At 47.8% G+C, this 27,545-nt stretch overlaps 1 protein-coding gene across 1 annotated transcript; it reads right to left on the minus strand.

Annotated features, from left to right (window-relative positions):
* Positions 1–207: 207 nt before the first annotated feature.
* Positions 208–27,545, minus strand: LOC100548173 (galactosylgalactosylxylosylprotein 3-beta-glucuronosyltransferase 1-like). Its single transcript, XM_085237243.1, has 6 exons — positions 27,171–27,545; positions 9,883–10,031; positions 9,056–9,594; positions 7,485–7,781; positions 6,981–7,088; positions 208–3,523 (listed from the first exon to the last, which is right to left on the minus strand). The coding sequence occupies exons 2-5, from the start codon at positions 9,992–9,994 to the stop codon at positions 7,002–7,004; spliced, it is 1,035 nt and encodes a 344-aa protein (XP_085093369.1). The 5' UTR covers positions 9,995–10,031; positions 27,171–27,545; the 3' UTR covers positions 208–3,523; positions 6,981–7,001.

The following is a 27,545-nucleotide window of genomic DNA, read 5'->3' on the forward strand; positions in this document are numbered from 1 at the left end:
CGCAGGACCACCTTCACCTCCTTAATGCAGTCATCAGTCTCAGGGACATTAAATGGTTTTGCGTAATTTTCTCTTATAGCATCTGGGTCAGATGAAGACTGAAGGGAGTACTTTTGGAATGAGAACTACAGTGGACACATTTTCCATTATAGAGTGCACTGTGTTTTCATGGAAAAGAAGCGAGGCCTTATGTTGCAAGACAGAAAATGGTGCAATATTCACATCGTATTTAATAACGCTCTTGTACCATTCAATATAAATAAATAACCATTAAAAATTACTTCCTTGACATTCTCCTTCCTCTTTCAATAGTATTTTCTGCAACAGGAAATGTTAGGAATATTCATTGGTTGGTGAATTGGATGGATTTCAAAGAACATGAATATCAGATACTAATATGCTAGTAAAAAAAACAGGCGCTGGGATGCCTGCTCTTTAAACACTTCAAGCTTGATGTGCAGCATCCCTCCTTTATTGTACCCCTTGTTCACTTTCCTCAAAGCTTGTAACTTCTGCTGAGCTCTGCTAGCAAAGAGCCCTCTGAACTTGTGCTGTCTGTCCTCACCTACCCTTTGCTGCTGCACCCTGCCTGGCAGCCGTCCTCGCCGTCCTTAGTCTGCTCTACAGGGTATTTGTAAAAACAGTATTTGTGCTGGAGTGTTCAGAACATCTGTTAGCCTGAAACAACAGCTGTGTGCACCACACAGTCCATACAAGGTCTCAGTCCTATACAATTTAGCATCTGGCAGAATTTCCTGATTCACAGAATCCCTTCTCCATAGGGTCAGGCTGATGTGAGACTGGTGTGACAGGGCTGGTCTTGTGAGCAGCTCAGAGCACTGAGTGACAGTGTACTCCTATCACTGCAATCCAGGGCCCCAGGGGAAAAAATAGGAACAGTGATTTTGCTTTCTTATAGGGATGCAGAGAGACATCATCTCTAAAAACACATATGCACGTGGGGGTGTCCTTTGCAATGGGAGTGTACCCTTGCTACAAACATCCACCTGTAGCATCAAAATCCCAAGCAGGATATGCTTGATACTGAAGGCCAGGGAATTAATTACCATATCCCCTCCTTTTCATACGGGCAGAATCCCTACCCATCTGGGAGGGGAAAATGGAAGATCATAAATAGACTCCTTTATTCTCTTGCTCTTTGCTCACGGACTAAAACCACAAAGAAGGGGACAGTCTTCTATTAATGGTGAGTGAGATCATTAAGCCAGTCTTCCTGCACAGTGGCAGGGATGGGTCAGCAACACCCACTGGAGCGCAAGGCCCGTTACCTCATGCAGAGAGGCCAGGGCACGAAGCTCTGACAAATAAAGAACAAAAAGTGCTTGGCAGGAGCCAGGCTTCTTCAGTGCTACCCAGGTCACACATGCCAGACACTTGCTGTGTAAAGACCTTTCCGGGGTCACAAGAAGGCACAGTTTTTATGGCCCATTCAGTACTACTTCAGTGCTAAGACAGCTTGCAGGGAAGCCAGGCCACACTGAGCACAACCACCCTCTCTCTGCTCTCTCCTTGTTTCCTCATGCCTTCCTCCCCAGTGGGATACATCTCACTCCCTTTGCCCCCTTATGCACTCTAATCTCACTCCCACAGCAGGATGTATGCATGCTATTCCCCACTAAGGGAACACAGATCAACAATCAGATATCCTTCCAAGAGCCCCCCTTCATGGATGCCTCCCAAGATCCCATGGGGACTATCTACTTGATTGAGGCACTCCTTCGCACATGTTTTTACCTCACCATGATTGCTCAGGAGCCAGAAACTTAGTGCCACCCACGTCTCTTGCATAAAGGAATAACAGTTTCCTTTGCTGTACTTCCCTCCTTGCTGTGTTTCTGATTATTTTGCCAGCTTAGGATGCCATTGTAAAGAAACCCCAGACAGCAAGAAGCATAAAGACATTCAGAAGTGAATGCCAAGCTCTGCTATTCTGTGAGCATCTGGGTGAGAGGGGAATTGTTCTTTCCTCATGAGTGTGTCAGATGACCTAAGTTAAAAAACAAAGTGAAGCAAAGAACAGGCAGAAAAGATTGCAGTATAAATAAATCAACAAATAAATGTATCCTGCCAGCCCAGAGTTTCTCGAGCAGGGGGCGGTTTGATTGCTCATGATTTTTCTCAGGCTATCAAATCCTTGATGCATTTTGAATGCTTGAAGCCTTGTTCCTCACGGCCTGAGTGAAGATGGTTGGCAAGATGTGCTCAGAGAGGTTTCCGGGTCAGTCAGGAAATCTTCCTGCAAGAAGTCAGAGAGACATTTCTCCCCATGCATACATGGTACAAATGCTTGTGCTTTTAACCCTTCCTTTGGTCCTCATTTGCTACCTGCTTGTCTGTAGGCTGTGTTTACCCATGCTGTCCTATTTTATCAAGGGAAAGGAAAACCGTTCTAGATAATGCTGTCTTCTCTCCCTGTTCACAGGGCCAAACGTGCTATCAGAATTCAGCTGGAAACTTGACAAGTGAAACAGCAAATGTTGACATCTACGTCTTCAAGATACGTTTCCCGATGATGAACCCTTTTCTACATTTCTCGATGTTCACACAGGAGACGACTGCAAGCTCAGTGTTCTTTTCCTAAGCACTTCTCACCCACCTCCACTCCAGAAAGGTGTCTTCCTCCCTGGAGGTTTAGAGAACAACTCTGTATTCATGAATTGAGGCTACTAAAGTGCCTAATGGTGCTGCAGAAGGAACAAAATTTTCAGGTCCGCTCATCTCTGCCCCTGCTTGCCGCTCTCCACACTGGGACACGGAGGCATGGCCTCTGAAGTGCAGTACCTGCCAGGTCACCCTGAGCGGGAGACAAACTTCATCCAGAGGGCATCGGCCTGGGAACTGGGACAGCATTTTCCAACACAACCTGCAGTTAGGGCAGTTCAAGTTCTCAGCTGAGGCACTTCTGAACTCCTAAACCCAAAATGAGAGCTTCCAGCACAGCTGTTTCCCCAGTACCAAAAGCTGATCCATGCATGTATCCGAGGGGGAGCCTCTCTCTCAGGCTAGCTTTGCTTTTAAGCTGTTCTCACTGAGAGCATACCTCAGACTGACAGATCCACATCTGTGCTTTTGCAACAACTCCTGTCCTTGAACCACAGCAGCTCACAGCTGCTGTCCCAAAGCTCAGGTTTCACAGTATGCCAAGAGGGATCTTCAGAGGCACCCGCGCCTGTTGTGGATTTCAGCCTCTGTGCTGGCACAGCAGGGAATGGAGATCACATCTAAGACATTTCCTGTTTCATGAATGGTTAAAAGCACAGTGCCCACAAGGGAAGGGAGGCACGCCTCTCAGCCAGGGAATGGGAGCCAGTGCAGGGAGTCAAATTGAAGAGCTGTAGGGTCACAGGGAGCGTATCCACTCTGTCTTTGCTCATTGCCATCTTCTAGGCAGCAGGAGCTGATCGATGTGGCTACATTTGGGGGCATTTCGCATCCTCCAGTGGTAGGGTGCACAGTTGCTGTGGCTGCCAGCAGGCTTCAGAACAATCACTGCCCGCTGCCTCTGTTAAAACAAACACAAGGTGAGGTAAGAAAGAGATAGAAATCTCAACATCATGTCCAGTAGATCAGGGCAGGAGAGGCATTTCAAGGAGAGTTGTCCCCTAGCTCAGGTATACAATAGGCAGCATCACTAACCAGGTTTCTCAACCTTACAGCTGCAGGCTGGGGATACGGCCAAAATGCTGTTTGTTCTATTTGCACTGCAGAGTACTAGCAGGGATGTCCTATTTATTAATTAGTAAAAGGTTTTGGAGGATTTTTTTCCTCAGTAAAATCATTATCTCAACCTCTTTTTTATGTGTGTTTTTGTTTTTGTTTTGTTTTTGTTTGTTTCTAAAGAAAGCAGATTAGATTTGAAGAACCCTGTTCAATCTGTCTAGAAGCTCTGAAATGGAGGTGAGTTTCTTTCCCTATTTCCAAAAATCTCAAGGCAGCAGGAGTCCTAAGTGAGCTCATCTCTCTCTGATAGCTGTAAACAGACGATAGCAAAAAGAACAAGTAAGTTTTATAACACCAGGCTTGAATGATAGTTTTCAGGACTATAGCAAAGAAAAGATAGAGAGCAAAATTAATCCCCACCTCCCGCTCTCAGAAGCCACAGTCTGTTTTTCTAGGGGGTCTGGTTTCAAAACAGTTTGCAAAGACGTATACTGGGAGAGGTTTTAGATCTCACCCAAGATCCTCAATCCCAACACATCCCAGATTGGCCCTAGTGGTTCTCAGGGTGGAAAAATCAGAACTCTAGTGTAAGGAAAAAAATTCTTTTTTTAAAAACATTCAGCACTCCTTTTTCACTTTGTTCTCATGAAAAGGCAAACTGTGCCACATGACTTATTTTCCCCTCTCTGTAGATCTGCTCTGATGGAGTATTCTCCCCATGACTCACAAATACTGCTATGGTTCAGCTAGACACAGCCAAGGGCGGTGGGAATGCTGGCAAAGAAGAAAGCAGGCTCCAGCTGGGACAAAATAACCACTATTTATGCAGTACCTGCTGAAGCCTGATCTTTGCAGTTTACATAATCAGCAGATCCCTTCACAATGCATCTGTGGCAACCCAGAGAACAGGAACACGTGCCAAGAAACAATGTATGTGGTCTCACTAGTGATTAATAGAGCACCAAAACCCACAAACACCAAAGCTTGGCTCATGTCCACAGGCACTGAAAGGGAAAGGGGTTTCTGAAGGGTCTAGGACTCACCTGGCCTGATCTGATTCTCCATGAGGACAAGCTCCCAGGAGAAAAAGACAGAAACATTCTCCCCATTGCATCTAACAACAGAACATTCTCAGGGGATGAATTATACCTCTTTTCTCAGTGCTAGCTCATCTAGATTGTGTCTGTCAGGCTTCTGAAGCTCAGCAGCCTTGATAGTAAGAGCCTCCAAAATTCAGTATAGCTGTCAGCAGAGGTGTCAATTTAAAACTTCGCAGGGGGTGTGGGTGTGGAAACTGATGATTTTGCTCCCAGCTGCATCCACTAAGCTTCTCAAGGCAGCACATCTAATTTGGAGGTGGCTCCTGGAGTGATGCTTCCTGCTCACCTGGGTCAAAGCAGCTGCCCCACAGGGCAAATGATGGTTGAGGAAGGGTTGTGGGCATGTTTTCCACTAATACAACTGGAAAAGCTCTTAAAATACACAGAGCTGACTGAACGCAGATTCTGGCTTGAAGACACAGGAGAGAATGGCTCTGGAAAAGGGTGTTGGTAAATGAGTGGCAGTAAATGAGCGATCTCCCAGACCAGTTAGTTCCCTTTCCCACAACAAATGATCTACAGACAGCCATTCTCATAAGCATCTAGAGTAGGTGCTTGGCATTTTTTATGGAGGATGGCTGAGTGTTTGGCCATGGAGATGGGATGAGGATGGAAGAGAGATACATAAATGCTGCATTCATTAAAACATCATATCTACTCTCTGCACCTGTTATGAAGCAGTTACCTCCTCCTCTAGCGATTAGGCAAGAATTGGCAAGTAGCCTCATCTGTCTGAGTGCTGTTAAGCCTGCTCATCCTTTACAGAGTTAACTGGAGTCCTTATGAGCAGAACTTGGACAACTGCAGTTTTAGTCTACAGCAGACCCAGCATGGCTGGATCTGTAATATGAACCCATTACTGGTAATGGATCGCACAGAAGTAAGGTTAAGAGAGGTGCTGCTGCCTAAGCATAGGTCTAGCGTGATTTTATATTTGCTAGGATATTTGAGATTTTTATGAAAAACTAGCAGGTATGATAGAGTTTGTGCCCTACAGGAAGGTCAGGTAGGATGCCCCAGAGTTCCTGGGTGGCACCAGGTTCTGTATTTAGGCAGCTGACTTCCATGTCCGCTGTCAGCTGCTGGATGCACAGTCCTGGGATTGCTTTGCCCCTTGTATGGCTGTCACTTAGAAGATGATGGGATAATGTGGAAATGCTGTATGCAGCTACAAACAATGCACACACCAGATTAGTGCAGAAATTGTCCATATAAAAGCAGTCAGTTTTGCCTCCTCAGTACAGCTCAGATGACTATTGGGGTCAGGACTGAAAGCAGCCCTAGAATATCTTCCAAAGTAGGAATAAATCATTCAGCATCCTCTATCGGACCACAAGTAGAAATCGTTACAGAAAGAGCTTGATCCTCCTAAGTTGGCAACTTTCTTTCTTTTGGAACATTTGGGATAGGAATCTGCCAACAGCAGACATTAAGGTCAGAAAGCATGACAGCTGACAGGTCATGGCTCCTCTGAAGCCTGTCCATCATCACTTTCTATTTCTAAGAAAACATCACTGAACTCTTACATATTCCTACCCTCACCTATGGAGGATGCTATAATCCCTCCTCCTGCTGCTGAACTTTGCTCTGTGGACTATGTATGCAATTTTAGTGCCTTCATTGTTTTCCCTTGTCAGCAGATGTATTCCTAGCTCTGATAATGCTAATAACGAGTTCCTCAAATTGTGACAGTCTGCATAGGTCCCTGTTTTGAGATGGTCTCAGTGTCTCACCAACCTTTCCATGCAGCATCCACACCATACTAGTTCATGTGAGATAGAAGCTGAATGTGGATAGATGGAGCACTGCAGAGGTGGTGAGGCTGGTGGGGCAATGATCTCTCTCCACTCATTGCAGAATAATTTCCCATGAAAGGAAGTCTGAACCTGTCAGAAACTGGGGAACAAGGAATGTGGCCTACCATTGCTGAGGTAAACCATGAGATTCTTCTGTTGTTTTTCTCTCTGCCTGTATGCAAGCAAAGCTTCCGTGGAAAGTGCATGGAGGCTTAAATGCACACAGAATGCAGACAGGCAGTAAAGATGAGGATCCACTTCTTGTGCAAAGGGTGACATTATAAGGGAGATATCAGGGCTACCGTATATGCTGTATTATTTCTTGAAAGAAATAATAACAAAAATAAAGAAACATGTACAGACTATTTGCCTTGCCAAAACCAATTAAGACAAGAGTACTTACACTGGGGAGCTGTCTCTCTGCTTACACCTCCACCCTGGGGTCTGTAAATCCACGCTTGCCTTCGTTAACAAGAGTTGGCCTCTCAGTTCTTGTGTGCCAGACCAACACCTAAAGAGAACCAAAAATTGTTCAGGGCTCTGATGCGTGAGAACAGGAATCAAGACAGGGTCTGGGGGAGGCTTTACAGGTGTATGAAACACTGACAGGTAAAAGAGAGCATTTTGGACCAAAACCCCACTCAACCCTCTCCTGGGTCTCCTAGGCATGAATTGCATGGAAGAGGCTCTTTATTAGAGTGCATGGCACTAGCTGTTCCTCAGCACTCCCTGAGCCTCTCATCTGCATAGCATTTGGCAGGCCATGCCTGTCTGGCACGGTTTGGAGCTGAGGTGTGCTGGCAGAGAGCAGGCACAGGGAAAGATGAATAGGGCATGGCAGGAGGCCATGAAAGCTGCCAGGATTTAGAAAGGGAGATATATTTTCCAGGTCTCTTGTCTTGCTCACCTTTGTGCAGTTGGCTGCTTTGGGCTCCAGCCCATCCATAGTCACTAAATCCTTCAGCAGACTGGTTTCCTGGTAGCCTCCTTTAACTCCCTCCAGCTTGAAACTGGCTTGAGGCTTCTCCAAGATCAGCTTGATGCTGATAGCAAATCCAGCCATGTCAATAGCAAAGGGCCGATTAGGGTCAAAGACGGTTTTCCATCCCACCACCTTCCCAGCTGGGCTCAATTTTGGGGATTCGTAGCGCAGCCCCCCAACAAACGCCACCGGCCAGACTGACACCCTCCTTGTGTAGCGCATCTGTGTGGCAGAAGGAAACAGTGCTGTGAGAATGCATCTCTACGATGCTCTTCCCAGCCCATTAGTATGTCATCCTCTGTTTTCTTTGGCACCTGTCCTTCCTTGTTGATTTCATCTGCAATTGCATAGCTCTAGGCAGCACAGGCTGAAAGTGGCTCTGAGCAATCCGATCTGCTCATTGCAAGGAGTTGGACCAAATGACCTTTAAAGGTCCATCAAACTAAAATGACTCTGTGACTCTGTAAGAGGGAAAACCTGTGGTTTTCTGATTTCATCTGAACTTTTATCATTTTTTGTAAATAACTCCACTCACTCCACCCTCATTCAAGTAATCTCCCTCCCTGACTGATGCACCTTTGTCCTCCTTTACTGCAGCTTTCCCTCACCCTTGCTCTTCCATCCACAGCTACTTCTTAGAAGAGCAACTGAAATTACTGAAATAGCCATAAAAGGACTTGGAAATAAATAAAAAAGGATGAGCTTAGCAGCCACCTAAAAATTCTGAAAACTGGAAATGTGTTCTGAGGCATAACACAGTATTTTGACTGGCGTATAACAGCCTGGCTTAATTTGGTGACAAGGGAGTTTACTGAATAATCATTTTTCCAAGTTTGTGATAGACTTGGCATCTCACAAAAGCCAGATTTCCAGCAAAAGTATGGGCAAGCTTCTATGATCCCAAGGGCACAGCTCTGCTGTGGTGGCTGGAACTCAGGAGGACAGGAAAGGACAAAAAGTCTATTAGAAAGTCAGTAAACTGTTCTAGTACCCCCTATTCATCACACTCCTACCAGAGCACAGATTTATGCTTTGCCAGAATTTTATCATTAGTGCTTATTTAAATCAAGTCAGCTCCCCCTGAGGAGAGGTACATATTCTGGGGTATATATACTCTGATCTCTATGGAAACAAACCTGGCAAAAGGAGGCTGCAGTTGGAACAATGTTATGTGAGCGGCTACTCACATCTGCAGCCTCCACCATGACAGATGTATTCTTTGCTCTTTCAGCCCTTCAGAGGGTGGCTACTGGGTGAGCATAACTATGGGTTTGTAGGCTTATATCTGCCCTATACCCAGCTCCCACAGAGCGCCAAGATAGAAGGGCTCCAGGCAGCTTACCACAGCTCATACCTCCCAGTTAATGACTAAAGTCCACACGGTAGCCCTGTCTTAAAGGTCTTAGAGGCCTACAACCTACAAGTAGTTCCTGTCCTTAAGAGGCTTTTGCATTTGTATTCTGTTTTTCTGTCCCATGTAATTTTATGGCTCTTACCTCTTCAAACAGCTCCAGGCTGTAAGTGTTATCATCATCAGCAAAATACACTACCCCTTCTGGTGGTGCTGTGTTGCTGAAGCTGTCCCTCAGCCAGTGAAGCCCCAGGTTCCTCTGCAGTGTCCCCCGTGGGGTGTGGGATGGGATCCAGGACAGCCCCAGCTTCAGGCTCTTGGGCGTCTCCACATTGAGGTGGGTGAAATTGAGGCCTGCCTTCTCCAGCAGGTTGGACACTAGGTTGGTCCTTCGGGGTGAGTCCTCCACCACCACCCAGTGCAGGTTCTGTACATGCAGGAAGGTGTTGGCCAGGCGGGTCAGCTCAGCTTTTTGCACTGGCCGCGTGTAGGTAGGGGTGATAACGAATATGGTCGGCAGGGTGTCTGACCATGGAGGAGGCCTGGAGTACACATAATTCTGGATGACTTTAGGTGTCGTCCCTATGCTCTGCTGCTGGCGAATGCATGACGGAAAGCCTTCTTCTCTCAGTGCAGACGTACCATTGAGGAGAGCTTTAGAGGTCACGTTCTCATCTGTGTCTTCTGAGACAAAGGAAGGAAGGAAGAAGAAAGACATTAGAGAACTGAGCGCTGCAGAGCTGCCTCCTCTCCAGGGGATGCTGAGGACTTATCTTTCTGAACTCAGTGCTCAGCACATCAGCTTTCTCTCTCTAAAGCTAAGCTAAGGAGCATGTTTAACATACTCTTAGGAAAAATTTGGGTGTGTACTGCAGGTAAGTTTGGTCCCACAAGAGTGAGTCTTCTATGGAGGACTCACACCAACAATTGTCACAACCACAAGCACATTGACAGCAGAGCTCTTGCACTTACTTCTCAGCAGGCTGAGGTAGCGGGTGGTTGGGTACTGGTGCCACAAGGTTAGGAGAAGAGCCCATGGCAAGACAATCAGGAGCGTAGTAAGAAGGTTTCGTCTCCTCAGCATGCTGCAGAGAGCTTCCAATACCCAGGCATCTCTCTACCTTTCATAACAGAGGAAGGAGTAAGAACTCTGAATTATCAGTAATAAAAAAAAAACGCTAGGAGAGTTAAATCTACAGGCCAAATAAAGACAATGACCAGTTTGCTTGGAGGGAAGCATGATAAATATTGGGTTCTGATCCAGCAGAGTATTCATCTAAGTTTAGGTTCACAAAGAGCCCCATTAAAGTTACAGGCCTAAACCATCATCCAGTTGCCCTGTCCAATTCCTGAGCTACTGAATAGTAGTTATTTATCTGTTTATGTTGCTGTAAAGCACCTCCTGCAGCCCCACAATGAACCCACTGTCCTTGACTTCGAGTTCACCTTGCAGAATCTGAGGCCAGAAAGGACTGTTACTTGCTCCCTTCCCAGGGGCAATATTCATTCCTGAGCTTAGAGGTGAGCATTTAATATGCTTGTCTTGTAGGCTTTTTAAAAGCTATGTGCAAGACTTGCATCCCTTCATAAGCAAGTGGGCAAAAACAGAAAATATCAAGATGCCCAGCATCTCTTTCAGACCTGCAGTTTTATTTCATCCTCCTTATACAGATCATTGCTGCAATCAGTGATGCACATTACTGCATGCTCAGTATTTGCCTCACTCATTTCACAGTGCTGGTGATGCTTGCTGCAAGTTTAATTATTCCACATTCCTTTCTACCCCTAGATTGCTATATTTGGCCACTACAGAATTTAGTTTAAATTACAGACTTCAGAATAATTTCTTTCTTAGTATTTCTGCAATGCACATGACTAAGAGATCTGAGGAATCGAAACAGTTAACATTTGTTTTCAAAGCTACTTCTATAAAGTGAGAAAAGCTAAAGGGAAATAAACAGAAATTAAGGACAAAAATATCAGGAATAAGTAACAAGAGGTGGCTTATTTATAGATGGCCCGAGTTATGGTAGCCCTGTGCTTGATTGTTCACAGTTGTTGAGCAGTTTCTGTTCCCACTAAGTCAATAAGGTTAATAAGAAGTCAGTCTGCCTGGAAGTGAGATCTGTGGCTGCTTGAAGTAGGCATGCCTTCAACAAAATACACAACATTAATGATTAGTTTGAAAAATACAGACTGAAGTACTTCTACAAGCTATTTGTTCAGGGACATAACTTATTATTGTGTAAAGTTAGGAGATGATGAGGACCCAGTCCTGGCTCTCCTGTTTGCAAGAGCCTTAACTGCTTGTGTATGGTCATAAGAGCATGAGATCCCAGAGATGATTTCTGGAAGGCCAGCATCAAATGTGCTCGCTTACTGCATATGGTGCCCTCTGTATGGCTCTGGCACAGCCAAGAAGGAACATTCTCCTCCAACTTCTAGCTTCTGCTTTAGTCTCTCTATCAGTACAAAATCTCCCACACACCAGAAACCAAAGCAGTGTTTCAGAAAGAGGGATCCACTTCTACTGCTGCAAAACAGTGGAAGCACTGAACAGCACAGAGCAAAGTCACTTGTTGCCATCTGAAGACTTTTTGTTTTCTCTCTAAGCATGTTGCCTGATGTCTGATTGAGATATGCTATTGCTAGATTTTCTTCCTCTCTCCTTCTTGGTAACACCTGTAATCATTTTCCTCTAGGACTCCTTTCTAATGCCAAATACTCCTCCTGGTGGACTTCCTCCCTGTCACAGTGATGCTCACTAAGAGGCTGAAGGGAGTATAAAACTTCCATTTGTCTCCTGCAGAGAGATTTCTTTTGAGAAACTACAGCCACATACCCTGGGAACTGGAGAGCTACTGTATGGCACAGCCCACCAGGCCCTCTTGCTCTCCTAGGCCAAACACAGTTCGAGGGAGAAGGGCTATGGCATCATGTTCAGACAAAACAAGGGAAGAAGGTTCAAAAGGGTTGGCTTTAAGTTCCAGTTCTGTAGTGGGCTTCCAAGGTGTGCTGAGGGCCAGTTACCTAAACCCAAACTTTTTTAAGTGACACGGTACATGGAATGCCAAGAAAATTCCTTGCCCTGCATCTAGGTTCAGCCTAGAGGAAGGACTGCGCTTAGAGAACTGTGTGAGAAGAAACACAACCACCGGTGATAATCCTTAATGCTCCTTACTGTGCATTCAGGGAACACTGTGCTGGCTCGTCATCTATTTTCAAGCTATGGAAAGCAGACTGGGATGCACAGAAGTGCCACTAAAGAAATCCAGGCCCTAACAGAGGAGGACTTTGCACTACCTCAGAATGGCAGCAGATGTGTTAGGTCCACTCTGGCTCCTCACTTCCTCTGGGATACCTACAATTACAGATGGCCCAGCATTAGATCATGCAGCCACCGTTTCTTCCCTTTGATAAAAGGCCTTAATTAAGTAGGCACAGTTCTGTGCAGCTCAGGTCACTCCTGGAGGGAAGAAGAGGAGGCGGCTGTGGCAGCTATGTTACCAAGAGAGCACAGAGGAGCGCAGACTCCCTTTCTAGTTCTTTCCCCTCCTCCTCACATCCAGCCCCTTTCATGCTTCCCAAATGCTGCAAACAAGCAGAGATGCTACCTGTGTGTGCAATTCCCCTGGTGCTCTTATTTATTTCTACGCGCACCTTCTCTCAATTGCTTTTCTGCAGCACGCAGCGCTGAAGAAGTTAAGCCTCACACAAAGCACCAGATCCCTTGTGAACCTCACAGGGGAGTCTGACTTTAATCGCGTTTTCAGAAAATCCACCTTGGGATATGATATTTTCTCTTTAAGATCTTATCTCCTCTCTCCTCCTGCTGCCCCCTGCATCCATCATGCTTATGCTCTTTTGCTCCTTTATATGTTTTTCATCTTCCTTTTCTCAGTCTTTAAGAGTTTTTCTTCTTCCCTGTTTCCAGGACTACAAGAATGTCCTGCCTACTGATACTTTTAGCCTTTGCCTTCTCTCCATCCCCACACAAAGATCTTTTGCATTTGTTTGCCCCACATGGAATATTTCCCTCAAAGCGTCCATTAAAGCATCACCCCATCCTCTTGAAAACACAGCATCAAAACCCAGCCACATGCCAATGCCTCTGGGTAACTTGCTGATGGCCCCAGTGGGGCTTCTGGAGGTTTACTGCACATATTTTTACCTACATTTTATAATTAAAAACAAAGTCCCCTAAGTGGCTCAGATTAATTGCATGCCTGGCTGGCAGGCATTACCCTGTGTTTTCTTGGCACAACCAGCTACTTTCCTTCTGCCTTTAAACCTATTTACAGCAGATCCCATTAAATGAGGCTCAAGATCACAAGAAAAATCTGTGGCCACCTAAACCAATCTCCAGCAATCATCTCGTAATTCCTGGCTTTAAGCTGTAGAGGGCAGGGACTGTCTCTTAATGTGCTCGCACAGTCCTGCACTGATCCCAACAGGAGCCTTTGGATGTGCCTGCAGTACAAATATTATTGACTGTACTCTTCTCCTCCCTTGCTATTTCCCCTGTCCTGTCTATTCCCCTTTCTCCTCCCTCTTCTTTTTTAACTAGTGTCTCCTTCAGCCCTTGTTTGTGTTACACACCTGTAATAATGTTAGCTGGATGTTTGATGGATGCCTTCAATATTCTGCTTGTAGCCTTCTTGAGCTGTTTTCCAATTACACATCTCTCTTCTTAATTTCATCCATCAATCTTTTGTTCTCCGATAAAAATAAACACACACACAGAGCACAAAGCTGAGCATGATAGGGACAAAATGTTTCTGGTGCTACTCTTGGCTCATGCTGTTTTGTCAGATTTCTCAATTCCTGAGACACAACAGCATCCAATCTCTGTTTAAGCCCATGTGCTGATATAAGTGGAATTAATCTGAAAGGACTGGGGAGAGAGTAAAGAGAGAAGCACACAGAAGAGCCCAGCCCTAGCTGAATTCCCCAGCCTGGTGTGAAGAGCATGATCTGGCTGAGGCTCGAAGCATCACACATGACCAGTCCTGTCTGTTAGTATCACATGGAGCTTGGGAACTCTGAGATTTCAGTTCTGCTCCGTCTGCCTGATTCGGCATTAGAATTACACCCTTCAAAGTGTTCTCTGCCCAAGAAAGATGATTTCTGCAGCCTCTGGTTCAGGGTAGCCAGTCTGTATGACCCAGGTTTGCAGTCCCTGAGTGCTGGACCAGCCCCAGTCCCAGGACTATCTGGCTGCAGTGTGAGACACTCTGCACTCTACGCTATTTTCCAAAAGAGACAAACTTCACAGCTCCAACTGTCTCTAGGAACATCCAGCCAATGAGCCTAGAGCCTTTTTTAGGCAAGCACCCAAAGCAAACTAGCTGCAGCTGTTTGCAGCCCTTCCTGCGTATCCCAGGAGGAATGAACGAAAAAGGATGGGGATGCGGGGAGCAGAGAGGGGCAGAACTGGAGCAGAGCTGCCCGCAGGGTACAGATGCCTCCTCATTTCATGAGCCAAAACTGTCAATGGGGTTTTGAGTTTGTTTTGCCTACATTTTGCTGCCTCTCCCCATCAGCCCCTAGCCACCTTGAGGAAGTCCATGCAGATTTCATGAGTTCCCTAACTCCCGGTGTGGGAGATGTGATGCTGAAGGCAGAGCGGGGAGCTTTCAATTATTAATGAGAGCGACCTCTCTTTAAACAAGGAATGCATAATTCATGCCAGGGCTGGTATTTGTGGTGATCAGCAATGGCTCTGTCTGTGCTTTGCTGAAATCCACAGGAAGCTGCTGTCCCCTCTCCCGCAGTCCCTCGGGTCCATCAGAGCCTTCAGCTGAAACTTCAGTACTGCTTAAAATCGCGACAAGTGAGCGGGCAGCCTCCTGCCTATTATAGATGAGCTCAATAAAGTGGGAGGATGGATCCAGGGAAGCACGGAGGTGGGTGGAATGGGTTATTGCTCTGGGATAAGAAGGGGTAATTACTGCACAAGCACAGCCACCACAGGACATTTCTCAGCAGTGGGACTCCAGCCCTGAAACAGGTCTGCAAGCACGGCATTGGTGCTGGGCAGAAAGGATAGATCTGAAGGACAGCATCTATGGGCTCACGCCAGCAGCATTTCTTGTGGAAACAAGGGGAGAAGGGAGGTTTGGCTTCCGCTCAGGAAGTGGTGTTTTCTCCCCTAACCTTCACTGGAACTGCATGACTGAAAAGCAAAGAAGAGACAAAACCAAAGGAAAGACAAACCCCAGAGAACTGTGGGTAAGAAACAACACAGGAAAGGATGGTCAGGTCCTTTCTCAAGGCAGGATGACCAAAGGCTACCAGCAGCTGTGGGATTTTGAGGCTTGAGCTCATCTCTCAGCATGCAGGCTCATGCAGGGACAACTTCCCAGGGAAAGTGAGTCACTCCTGGTGAAACAGCAGCCCTTCTCAAGCTCCCACATCTTCCTCAGATGCAGCACAAATCTTTGTGATGCCCTTGCCAATTCCAATACCCTGCTCTATGCTTCTGCTGTTAATTCAGCCCAGAAGCCGGACTCATACTTGAGGAACATAATGTGTAGCCCCCTTTCCCTCCACTGCCTGCATGAATCGAAATCAAGCATCTCCCTCCTGCCCTGGAGCCATCAGGTCTGCAGACAGAGCAGTTCCTCAGGGCACAGAGCTTTGCCCTTATCCCTTACCCTAGGGCTTGTCTCTAAGTCAAGAGGTCATGCTTTATATTGGCTTTTGTTCCAAATTTAAGAAAAGCAGAAAGCAATAACAACAAAAAAGAAACACTGGAGAAAATAATTAAATCTGCTGAAGAGGTCCCATGGGAGCCAAGACATTGGAGACAGCTCACTCTGTTGTCCCCACGTAGATGAAGGGTATCCAGGCACTATCTGGGCTATCAGCAGGAAAGGAGATAACCCAGTTCTAATATAGAGTAGACCTTGAACTTGTCTGCTAAGCTCAGCTATGCAGGGAGCCTTAAAATGCCTAAGAAAGGAGGTCTAAAACAGGTTATTTTTAATCAGCCTGGACCCAAATGTCCTTCACAACCAACCCATACAACCCTCAGCTGCCTTCCTTGAGTGTCAGCAAGGGAAATCAACCCAATTCTGATTTCCCTGTGTCTGTACCGCTTGTTCCTAAGCAGAACCATAATCCAGGGGTGCCAGAAATACCCAGGGAAAGATTGGCAGCTCGGGCCCAAACAGAAGCAGGAAGACCAGATGTCTCCTGGGGAAGCCAGCTCCCTCCCGAGAGACCTATCTGCATGGAGTTATCCTTTCCTGAAAGGAGCTCGTGTATTTACACTGCGACTTCTCTCCCCTGCTGCCAAGCACTGGCAGAACCGAGCTCTTTTTTAGACACTGATGACTGTCATAGAAAAACAATTTCCAATGTATTGGCATCATTTATACCAATATCTACATAATCCGAAAAAAAAAAAAAAAAAAAAAGGGGAAAAAAAAGAAAAAAGAAAAGAAAAAGCTTTCTTTTTCCAATGAGGCAAAATAATTCTAGGGGAGTAAAACCAATAGTGAATTGTTTGAAAGTGTGCATTTCATCCAGAGCTTTCCCTACTGCGTTAACAACTGATGCCTGTTCGGCAGGAGTGGGAGCTGTCATTTTACAGGTTTCTTACAAAAGCAGAATGGGAAAACCCATGGTGTTTGCTTTCAGAGCTTTTTCAAAGATGGAAAGGAATTATTTTTTTCAGAGAAAAGGGCATATTTGAAAGGTAATTACATTTCACAGGTGCTTGTTTGGGGAGAAAAAAAAAATATCGCCTTAATCACAATCTCCTTGTAAGGATAGGGAGCCCAAAGGCCAGCACAGTTCCTCTGGTAGCAGCCAGGATGCAGACGGGCTTTGATCTTAGTTGTGTATCAATACAACATCAAACATAGACCTCCAGAGGAACACACAATCACTAATGCATGCTCTCGATTGATTTAGACAGCTCGTTTTCCCCCTGCTTTCAAAGGTAACGTCAAAATGCTCTTCCCTGCTGGACTTCCCAGCTGCTCCCAGGTAGGGCAAAGGAAACCGGAGGAGAAGCTGCTCTGGCTGAAGTTGTACTGCAAATGAGTGGAACAGCCTTTGTGCCACTTAAAACACACTAGAGATGTCTGCTGTCTTCCTCAAACTGGTTGGAATACTGACATTTTCATGAAGAAGGAAGTACCGAGTTGGGCTGAAGATTGGGGTTTCTCTGTTCCTGCGTGATTTTCCCTTTCCCTTGCAGCCTTCTTTTCTCCAAGCTGAACAAGCCCAGCTCCCTCCCCCATGAAGACAGGCTGAGGGAGCTGGGCTTGTTCAGCCTGGAGAAGAGAAGGCTGCAAGGTGACCTCATTGCAGCCTTTCAGTACTTAAAGGGAGCCTACAAACAGGAGGGGAATCAACTCTTTGAAAGGGTTGATAACAGCAGGACAAGAGGAAATGGTTTTCAGCTGAGGGAGGGAAGATTTAGGTTGGATGTCAGGAGGAAGTTCTTTACTGTGAGAGGGGTGAGGTGCTGGAACAGACTGCCCAGAGAGGTTGTGGATGCCCTGTCTCTGGAGGTGCTCAAGGCCAGATTGGATGCGGCCGTGGGCAACCTGGTCTAGTATTAAATGGGGAGGTTGATGGCCCTGCCTGTGGCAGGGGCGTTGGAGATTCATGATCCTTGAGGTCCCTTCCAACCCGGGCCATTCTGTGTGATTCTGTGATTCATTTTAATGCTTGTATGTGTGCACCCTGAAGAATCAGCAGCTTTCCTTTGTGCTTAGAAACAACTGCAGGCAGATGATGTGCGCAGTGCACCTGCAGCAATCCCCCTGTTTTTATTTGGGATTGCTGGCTGGATTACACAACCAATGAAATCATCATGAAAACAGTGTGCTGCTGTGCTGGTCACACTGTAGATCATAGAATCATAATCACAGAATGACTTGGGTTGGAAGGGACCTTAAAGCCCTTTCAGTTGCAACTCCCTGCCATGATCAGGGCTGCCACCCACCAGAGCAGGCTGCCCAGGGCCCCATCCAGCTTGGTGCTGAATACTTCCAGGCATGAGGCATCCACAACCTCTCTGGGCAATCCGTTCCAGTGCCTCATCACCCTTTGAGTAAAGGATTTCTTCCTAACATCTAATCTAAATCTCCCTTCTTTTAGCTTAAAACCACTCTCCCTTACCCCATCGCCATCAGACTGTGTAAAAAGTCAATCTCCTTCCTATTTGTAAGCTCCCTTCAAGTACTCAAAGGCTTCAATGAGGTCTCCCCTGAGCATTCTCCAAGCTAAACAAACCCGGTTCTCTCAACCTTCCTTCATAGGAGAGGTGCTCCAGCCTTCTCATCACCTTTGTAACCCTCCTCTGTACCCACTCCAACAGCTCCACATTTTTCTTATGCTGGGGCCCCAGACCTAGATGCAGTACACAAAATGGAGACTCATGAGCAGAGTAGAGAGGGACAATCCCTTCCCTCTCCCTGCTGACCACCCTTCTTTTGATGCAACACAGGATACAGTTGGCCTTCCGGGCCAGTGCTGGCTCACATCAAGCTTCTTGTCCACCAGAACCCCAAGTCTCTTCCCACAAAATAATATGGAATGGATGGGAACCAGCGCTCGTGCATTACCACCAGAACATGTGGGCACTGCTGAAGTTAGGGGTGGAACAAGAAGAACAGGGCTTTGGTCTTCTTGATGGACATTTCTGCTGCTGCGGCTCCCTAAGCCATGTGAAATATGCCAGCTCCATAACTAGCGGAGATGGCCCAAAATGCTAATTTTGGTATTTTCCTCTGAATAAATCTTCAGCAGTCATTAGATCTGCCACTCGCTGTGTGGTATCCAAGTGTTGTGCCGACGCTTTTAAAAACAAATGGAGAATGAAGAAATAAAGTGGCACCTAGAGAATACTTTTGCAATAGATATACGTTATGGTCCACTGCTTGTTTTGTACTTTAAATGTCACAGTTGATCTGTACAGCTTGGGTTCGATTAAAAGAAAGACCAGGATGAAAAATCGAGAGAAAGTTGCAGTGTTTGTCCTCTATCTTTTGTGGGTGAAAAAAAAAGGAAGGAAGGGAGTGAAAGGAAGAAGTGGCACAAAGGTGATGGCTGGCATCCTGCTGAAGTGTTCTGCTGTCCTTCACTGTCCCTAACAGAGGGACTATTGCCACCGGTCCATAATTGGGTGCCAGGACATATGAGATCAAGGGATCCATATGTGAATGATACTTTCTACCTTGGTGAATGCCAGTGGAGCAGTCAGGACAACAGTCAAAATATCGAAATTATGCACCAGCTGCCAGAAAGTCACCTCATGTCTTGATGTAAAGAAGTTTTTCTTTGTGCAAAGCATGTGGAAAAGCAGCTAAGCAGTGGATGCACGCTGATGAGCAGATGGAGCTGAGGAACAGCAAAAGCCAAATACCCCTATCGGACAGAAATCCAGTCCTTCCAGAAAAAAAAAAAAATGTGCAGGTTTTGGTTTATGTTTTCCCATGTTGTGCATCAATGAAGTGAAAGAGATTAGTCTGTTGTGAAGGTAAAGAAGGCTTCTAGGGAACTGAGGAGTGACAGTCTCACAGCACAAGAGACAAACTCTGCTCTCCTAGAGCACATAGGGCTTGCGCTTTCTTCGTGTTGTGTTCCTCACTTACAAGTGAAAGCAACCTGGTTTGGAGGCGATGTCTGCGTGTGCTAACTCCAAACCTTCTCTTGGGAGGTCAGCCTATGCTATGTGTACCTCTGAGTTAATCTGTGCACCTGTATGCTTCAGGCCTGGATGCAATGAGGGGCTGGCACTACCTTCTGAGATGATAAGTTGTTTGCTCCTCCTGTCCCTTCAGCTTGGAGCTCGATCTTTGCACAAATACCAGCAAGAAAACACTAGGAAGTGACTCTCCTCAGCTCTTACATCTCTACACTTGGATGCTGGTGAAATGCCCTCCTTCCCAGCTCCCTTCCACATGGGTACCACCTGGCCTTGGGCAGAAAATCTGAGGAGCAGATACTTCTGGCCAGCAGGGAGAGGTGAACTTGGCATTTTTGGAGCCCTTTTTGGAGCTCACTTCAAAGGCAGATCAGGCTGCCCTGAAACATCAGGCCAGATAAAAAGCAGCCTTTTATTGACAGAAGTGGGCTGCTGCTGTAAGTCTCAGAGGTGGAGTCGAATCTCTCTGCGGGTGAATCTGTCTCTCTTTGTGCTGGAGGAGGAACTGCCCTCTAGTTATCTAAAAGCTTGCTGAGCATCGGGTCAGTGAGCAGGCTCCCTGTGGAGAGCGGTGCTGCTAGCTATGGCACTGCACCACCAGAAACTGGATCTCCAGAAGCTCAGGAATGGCTTAAAACAGGGGTGCCAACTGTCTTTGCTGGACTGTACATTTATGCTCCCAGAGCGCACTTCTGGTTGCTTTTCACAATTGCCTTCCTCAACTGGATCTGACTGGAGAACAGTCTTTTCTTCCTGCAGTGAAGAGACTTCACTCCAGCTTACTAACTCTCTCCCCATAGAGGGATGCTGGGTGTTACCCAAACTGAGCCAACCCAAGAAACTGGTCTCCTGGTTCTGCTGCTGTAACTAATTTCTAGGCCGCGTGTGTTTGTCATCTGATGCTTAGGTCAGGACCCATGCTGGGCTCAGGAGAGAACTAGCTAGTATCAGATTTTAGCTGTCTGCTAAGTGGTATGCACAGGGGATTACAAAAGAGCAGAAATCACATCTAGAGACTATTCTGCACCAGTGCTTAACAGCTACAGGGCTTGGTTTGGCTCCTAGAGAGCTGCAATGCCAGTGTGGCTTGGCTTGCTGGGCTGTGAACAAAACTTGCTGATGGCAGCTTATCTAATGCTGAATGGGATCCCCTGAGTAGTCATCAGCAGGAGGGTTATGGGGGTCCTCTGCAGCATTCCCAGAAGAGGCTTTTGGTGGGATGCTACCCCTGTCTAGTAGGGTAACATTGATACTGGGAATGCAACTGGGGAGACTGGTCCTCACATGTGAGCAGTAAGGAATTTGTTATCGAAATGGGGGACAAGAGAAGAGAGTGCCACCCCCTTGGGTTTTTCGAGGTCTACTTTTAGGAGCAACTTTTAATTACCTTTTCCCAAAGAATCCTTGGGGGCAGCCTATATTCACCCATAGAAGTCTTCTCAGTGCAGAGGTCAGCAGTGATGAGCTGATCTGAATGAAGCAACCTTAATGAAGCCCTGTGCCTTCTCTTGTAATGGGTCTGCTGATGCGTATCAAGTAATAAGAGATTTGCTGTGTTTTCCTTAATGGTCCAGGAATTCTATTCTAACATAAAAGGTAGAAATGTCACTTTTGCTGTAAAGAGAGCTCCTGCTACGAGGAACAGGCACACATGCCTGGAGGAGGAAGAAAACTTGCCATGGGCCCTGGAACAGGAGAATTTGCCAACTTGCCTTTGATGCTGCCCAGCCCAGGCCTGTGATCCAGCTTGGCTAGGCTCGTATTTGACTTCAGCAGATGCTGTTTATGGGCTTTGTAGAGGTGCACTGGGATAATTAGGATTTGTTTTCTGTTTGCTTACTAATTTGAGACCCTGCTGTGAGATTTGGATGTTTCCGAGGATTCTATATTAGCCTTAATGATTAAAAAATTATTTCAATGCTTAGTGAAGAAGATGCATGATCTATCATTGCAGCCGCTTAGCAACGGGACTCATTAGGACATGTATTAGTCCAGAAAGATAGCCTTGCCCCATGTCCTCTTGGAATGACTATATGCTCATCTAAACAAGATAAAGGTCTTTGCTGGCCTCCTCCGAGGCCAGAGGATAAAGCACTCAACTGTGAAACAAGATTTCTCAGTTCTTTGTGTAGCATCTTCAGCTATGTGCATGTATGTGGTTCTGGGCAAATCATTTCACCTGCTTCAGTGCCTCAGTTTCCCCACAGGTAAGATGAGCACAACAACATTTAAATACATTGGAAAAACTACTCTCAAGTGCCAAAGGGTATTAACAAACAGAGCAAAGCAAAACAAAACAAACAAAACAAACACAAAACAAAAACCCTTGCAGTGAAGGAAAAGTGTTTAAGCCCTTAGGGCTGCAGCTTATACTGACCACACAGTAGGTGTGGTGCTCCTTCCTGACGCATAATGTGGTTAGCTAATTGCAGGGAGAACAAAGATGTTCTCCTAGCCTCTCAACACCTGACAGTAGCCACTTAGATGTGTTAAAATCTTGTTATCTGGCTCAAAAAAGAAAACAATTTTAGGCAAAGCCTGTCAAGTTTTTTTTCTGGTCGTTCTTCAAGGAGCAAAGAGGGTCGGGGGCTGTAAGCTCACAGGAGCACTGGTAAAAGCTCTCTTTGAGAGGAGTATTTGGTGCTTTTTATCTCCAGTCTTTCATTGATACTCTGAGGCAGCACCACACTCCTTATGAGGAGGGAGAAGTGGGTATAAAAGGAGTCACTTTGGTCCAAGGTGTAAGAGCTGAGGTGCTCTTGGGCTTGTGGTTGGGCCACGGAACTTCATACCTGACAGCAAGCAAGAGGCACAGTCAGAGCATTAGAGCCCTCTCTGAGAAGATTTTTTGTGAAGATCTATTTTGCTTTTTTGTGTGTGTGATCCTGCTTTAAAGTTGCAGGAATGTGGCAGCACAGCATTGACGCTCTGATTTCTTAATTCCATCTCATCCCACCAGCCCATAAAACAAAAGCATCTGTGTTTGTTCACGAGGAGCACATGAAGGGCCTCATTCATGTCCGAGGTGGAGAGGGAAGCTGGCAGATCGAGGCAAGCCATTGGTGCCTCTTTCCTTTTCACCTTTGTGTGGGTTTGGGCTGGGGGAAGGGTGCTGGGAGGTGGAAGGCAGCAGAAGGGAGAAAGCGAAGGTCACCCTCATGGTCTCCATGGGCTGCTTGGCTGCGCAAAATGGTGGCAGGTGGGGCCCAAGTAGCGCGCAAAACCTCTCAGTGAGGCCTGCATCCCCACAGTGCAGGGAGGACTGGGCGGTTGGATCCATTGCTGCCACTTGGGCTCAGCCGGCATTAGCGGCAGCCTTCACACGGGCTCACCCTCATGAACAGCATTGCTGCCGCTGTGGTCACAGCTGGGTCTTTAGGGAGGCAAGTAGTCACTCCTGCAGGGAGTCTGCCTAATGCACACTACGGACATAAGCAGAGAACAATACATTACATACAACAGCCATAGGAGAAATAGTCCCTTACCACTTTTTACAGCATGCTTTCAGTATGAGGAAGGATCAGCGTGAGACAAATATTAACTGTCCTACTCTATGGGGCATTGAGGGGGAGAGAAAACAGCAACCTCTGCTTGTGCTGGGCCAGGATAGGCTGTGCCACTCTGAGAAGTGCCAGGGAGATCTGTCCTGCAGGGAGCACCTTGCTTAGACCACTTCTCTATCCCTGCCCTTATAGACAGCATCTTCTGGAGTCAGGCTGTAGCACTGCACTGAGAGCATCACTGCAGGGCATGCAGGGTCTGCGAGCTGCTGCCTGCTCCTTGGCTTTTCTTCCAAGCCCTCCCACACCAGGATTGCCTGGGAGCGATCCTGCTTTGCTAGCAAAATGTGGTTCCCATGCGCCTTGTACTCCCACGTGCAAACCCATCGTGAACTTGCAGAATGAAACAACGCTGCTGCTCTACAGCCGTGTAACCAGAGCAGAGATTGTTTGACTGCTAACCCCATCCAAGTAATCCCAGTGCTCTGCTTGGCAAGAGGCAGGCTGAATAGGGAATAAATGCCTACGTTTTCATTGCCAAGGGGTAACATCCAAAGAACAGGACAACACAGTTTTCTTTTGTAATGCAGCATTACTCATAAACTGGCACCGCACAAAGTTGCCAGGCTGCTGGCAGCCTCTTAAAAGCAACAGCAGCAGCAGCAGGGGAAGCGGTAGCGTGAGCACCACTGGACCAGCTCACATCTCATCAGAACTTAACCTGAACCCGCTCCAGCTGATGAAAAACAAACCTACTGAGAGCTAAGTGTCAACATACAGGCAGGAAAACACATATTTTTTTGCTTCTGCATAGAAATGAAAATAGGAAATGCTCTGGTAATCTTCGCTCAAGCATGTCCATCTCCTCTTGTCCTTTGTCTCTCATTGATCAATGTTGTCTGTTTCAGAAGGCACAAGAAATCCTATACCAGACAACTGTGAGAGGTTGAAGCCTGAAGATTTAGATCTATTTCAGACAGACTGTCCTACCCGATGATGGATGATCTATTATCCATCAAAATGTCTCTTCCTGAATCCCATACCCAGCATCTGCAGCACCTTGCAGCAGCGAGTTCCGTATGTCACTATGCACTGCAAGGGAAAACATATTTACCACTAAAATGCTACCTTTTGCATTTTCCTGACTGCAACTCAGTTCCTCCAATAAAAAAAAGTAATGTAGAAAAGACACATTCTTCCTGTTTGACAGAGACAACTGCTTTGTTTTTCACCCCAGCATCCCTTCTCATTTTCCTCCCTGAGCTAACTGGCCCCATCTTGAGGCATATCTCTGTGTGCATAAGGCACTTGCAGGAATACATGCCCAGAGCAGAGACAAATGACAAGCAAAAGCTGGGGCTCTGTGTCACAGCCCTTGGAAATAATCCCTCCTCAGTAAACTTAGTTCACATTTTATAAACTTGAGGAATTTGCAGAGTGCACTGCTTTTATCTCAGGGAGAAGGCTTTCAGCCCCCCGTGCTGCATTGTGGAGGAAGCTAGCAAGGCTGCCGATTGAACACATAGGAACACGGGCAAAGCAGATAAATGTGAGCTCTTAAGGGAAGACCTCTGGGAGCACTAATGTCACTTGAGAGGGAGCTGGAAGAGACTTCTCAGTGCTCTTAATTATGAGTCTGCACAGCTTAAAGCAGCATGAAAGGCTAAAGGAGCGAGTTCTTTATGAAGTCACCGACCACAGGTTGGAGAGCAATTTGGAGTCACATTGCAGCCTGGAGGGATAGGTTGGGACTGAGAAGAAGGTGATGTTAGCCAGAGGTCTCCTCTGCATGCCATATTTCATATTCTGTTACACCAGCAGCAGGTTTTAAACCGCAGTCCCGTTAGGCTAAGTTCTGCTTCTCAGAGAGGCAGCCGCTCCAATCCAATCTAACCTGGGGCTGTCTTGGCTCTGATGCTACCAGGTTGCTGTAAAGATGGGGTGGTCATACTGACAAGCAGCTCTGCATGTGGGCAAAGGAGTGCTCTCCACTACATGTGCAGAGCACCTGGAGGGAGCTGGGAGGGAGGGAGCTGCGGTGTAAGCCTAGCACTGATCATCAGAAAGGCCAGGAGCACACAGGGCAGAGGGATGTGAGACTTTGCCAGGGTCCTGCAGTTGTGTCGGACCTGGTTTCCAGTCTGGTCTATTAGCATCTTGTTAGGTTTCCTCTTTTATAAGGAACAGTTAAGTATGAGGAGGAAGGGTACAAGTATCATCTTTCCTGCGTGCATACTGCAGAATAATGACAGAGCTTTCCCAGGGCAATTCTGCATGCTCAGTAAAGGGCATCTTTGGAGCCTATCAAATCCATCCTCCCTCACAGGCACAGGAAGGCTTGCAGTTCTCCATCCCTCCCCAGCAGGGATGTGCAGGGTAGTGACCTTCATCAGGGACCGTGTTGAAAAAGAGGAAAGGAAAGCAGCCTCGGGGAAGGCTGGAGTGCATCCACTCCTAATCGGCACAGCTTTGCTCTCGGGCACTGAGGACAGACAGATTTTGGGCTGCCCAGAAGCAGAGGGTCTGCCTCCAGCATGGCACAGGCAAAGAAAACGGGTGCTGGGTACATGGGAGGCAAAGCCTCGAGCTGTCCAGCGCTGCCTCAGATGCTCTGCTGGGAAGATGCCACAGAACAGCACTGAGTGCTGGTCATAGAGATGTTCCCAGCTCGCAAAAAGCATGTGAATGTAAGGGCTGTACGCTCTAGAAGTAATCTTTCTTGCATACATTTAGCTACACTACAGCTCTGTACAGCTCCCTAGGCAACAGTCTTCCTAAATGACACTGTAACAAAACCCAAAGGTGCGGGAGCTTCGCACACTCCAAACCCTTCCCGTCTGAGCAGGAGTCCCCAGTCCAGCTGCTTTGCTTTCTATCCCATGTCTTACGTTCCTTGCAAGTCAGGCTGAGGCCCTTCCCTGCGACAGTGGCTGCATCTCAACTGCACTCCCTGCCAGCTGCTTGGACCATTGTGGAAGTGCAAGGTTGCCTGAATGGTTTATCAATTATTATGATTATTATTACTACTACACTGCTCGTCCCTCCAGCTAATGGCTTCCAGGAAATGATGGAGCCAGTCCTGCAGAGAGCTGTCCTGGTTGCACACTGTGCTGCAGGGCACAGTGGGAAGGGGCTGGGTAGCAGACAGCTGTGATGTGGGTTGCCATACACAGCCCCTGTCTGGCAACCTGTCTGCCACCCCAGCCTCACCCCCAGCACTCACATCAAGCCGTCTCACTGCAGAGCGATGGCAGCCTCCCTGCTGCTGGAATCCCATCCTGCTGCTTTGTGCAGCCACCTCCCAACTCCTCATGTGGTCCCCATTCCCAGCTTTGCCCAAGGCTCTCCCACAGGGACAGATGGCACCAACCTCACCTTTCATTTTTTCCATCAGACGAGATTTGAAGCCCAACTCAGGCAGGTGACCAGAGTAGCCTGCACCCTGCTGTACTCCCTGCATAGATGCCCTGTGCACGGAGGCCTCCTCTGCACACAGGATGCCAAAAGCACCTGCAGAGGCTGCATAATTTGTGCTCCATTACTTGCTGGTGGGGCTATGTGAGCTCCAAGTTGCAGCATGGCACTGATTGCCGGGTACTGCTGCTGTGCTAGAGATGCTCGTATTGACCTGCTGAGCCCCACGTCGCTTATCCCGAATGTGAACGAGAACTGCCCGCGCAGGCCTGCCAGAGGAGGTGCAGGGGACCAGCTACTTCTCCTCACACCTGCTGGCTGAGGAGAGCTGCCTTTCCTCTCCCTGGAGCTGGAGCGACAGGAGGATGTGGGAATAAAAAGCCACTTTCCAACTCACCTAGCAGTACCCACTCCAACTCTACGCTCCGCATCCCCCGGCAGACACTCCCGCTATCCCGGCCCCAAATCCCGCTTGAAGGCTCGGCGGAAGGAAGCAGAGACGCTCCCCAGCCTCACCACCACCGCCGGTGCCGGTGCGAATACCCCCGGTTCCTCCAGAAGATGCCCGAGGGAGGCGGGCGGCTGCGGGGACGAAACCCCTCGGAGGACCCCGACGCTCCCGGGACCGCAAGGTCACCCCCGCTCCCCGGCGCTGCCCGCATCCCGCGGCGGACGCTCACCTGGCGGTGGCGGTGGCGGGGCGGCAGCGCGGTACCGGGATGCCGCCGGCGAGCATCTCCCGCCGCCGGGCGAAGGAGCTGCGTCCGTCCGTCCGTCCGCCTGTCCGTCCGTCCGTCCGTCCTGCCGCCGCGGCGGGCAGCGCGCCGGGACCGGCCCGACGGCGGCGGCGGCGGATCTGCCGGGGCCGCCCTCCGACGGCGGCGGCGACAGTAGCGGTGCGGCTACGCGCGGCGCGGAGCCGATTTAAGGCCACCCCGGCAGGGCGGGAGGGGCGGACGAGCGGGGCGGCCCGCCGGCGGCTGCAGCATCCCGCCGCGCCACCTTAAGCGCGGAGCGGGGGACAGAGAGAGCGCGGAGGGGGCGGCGAGAGCGGC

Source organism: Meleagris gallopavo, chromosome 1 (genome assembly GCF_905368555.1).
Source record: "Meleagris gallopavo chromosome 1, MGAL_WU_HG_1.1, whole genome shotgun sequence".
Classification (NCBI taxonomy): domain Eukaryota; kingdom Metazoa; phylum Chordata; class Aves; order Galliformes; family Phasianidae; genus Meleagris; species Meleagris gallopavo.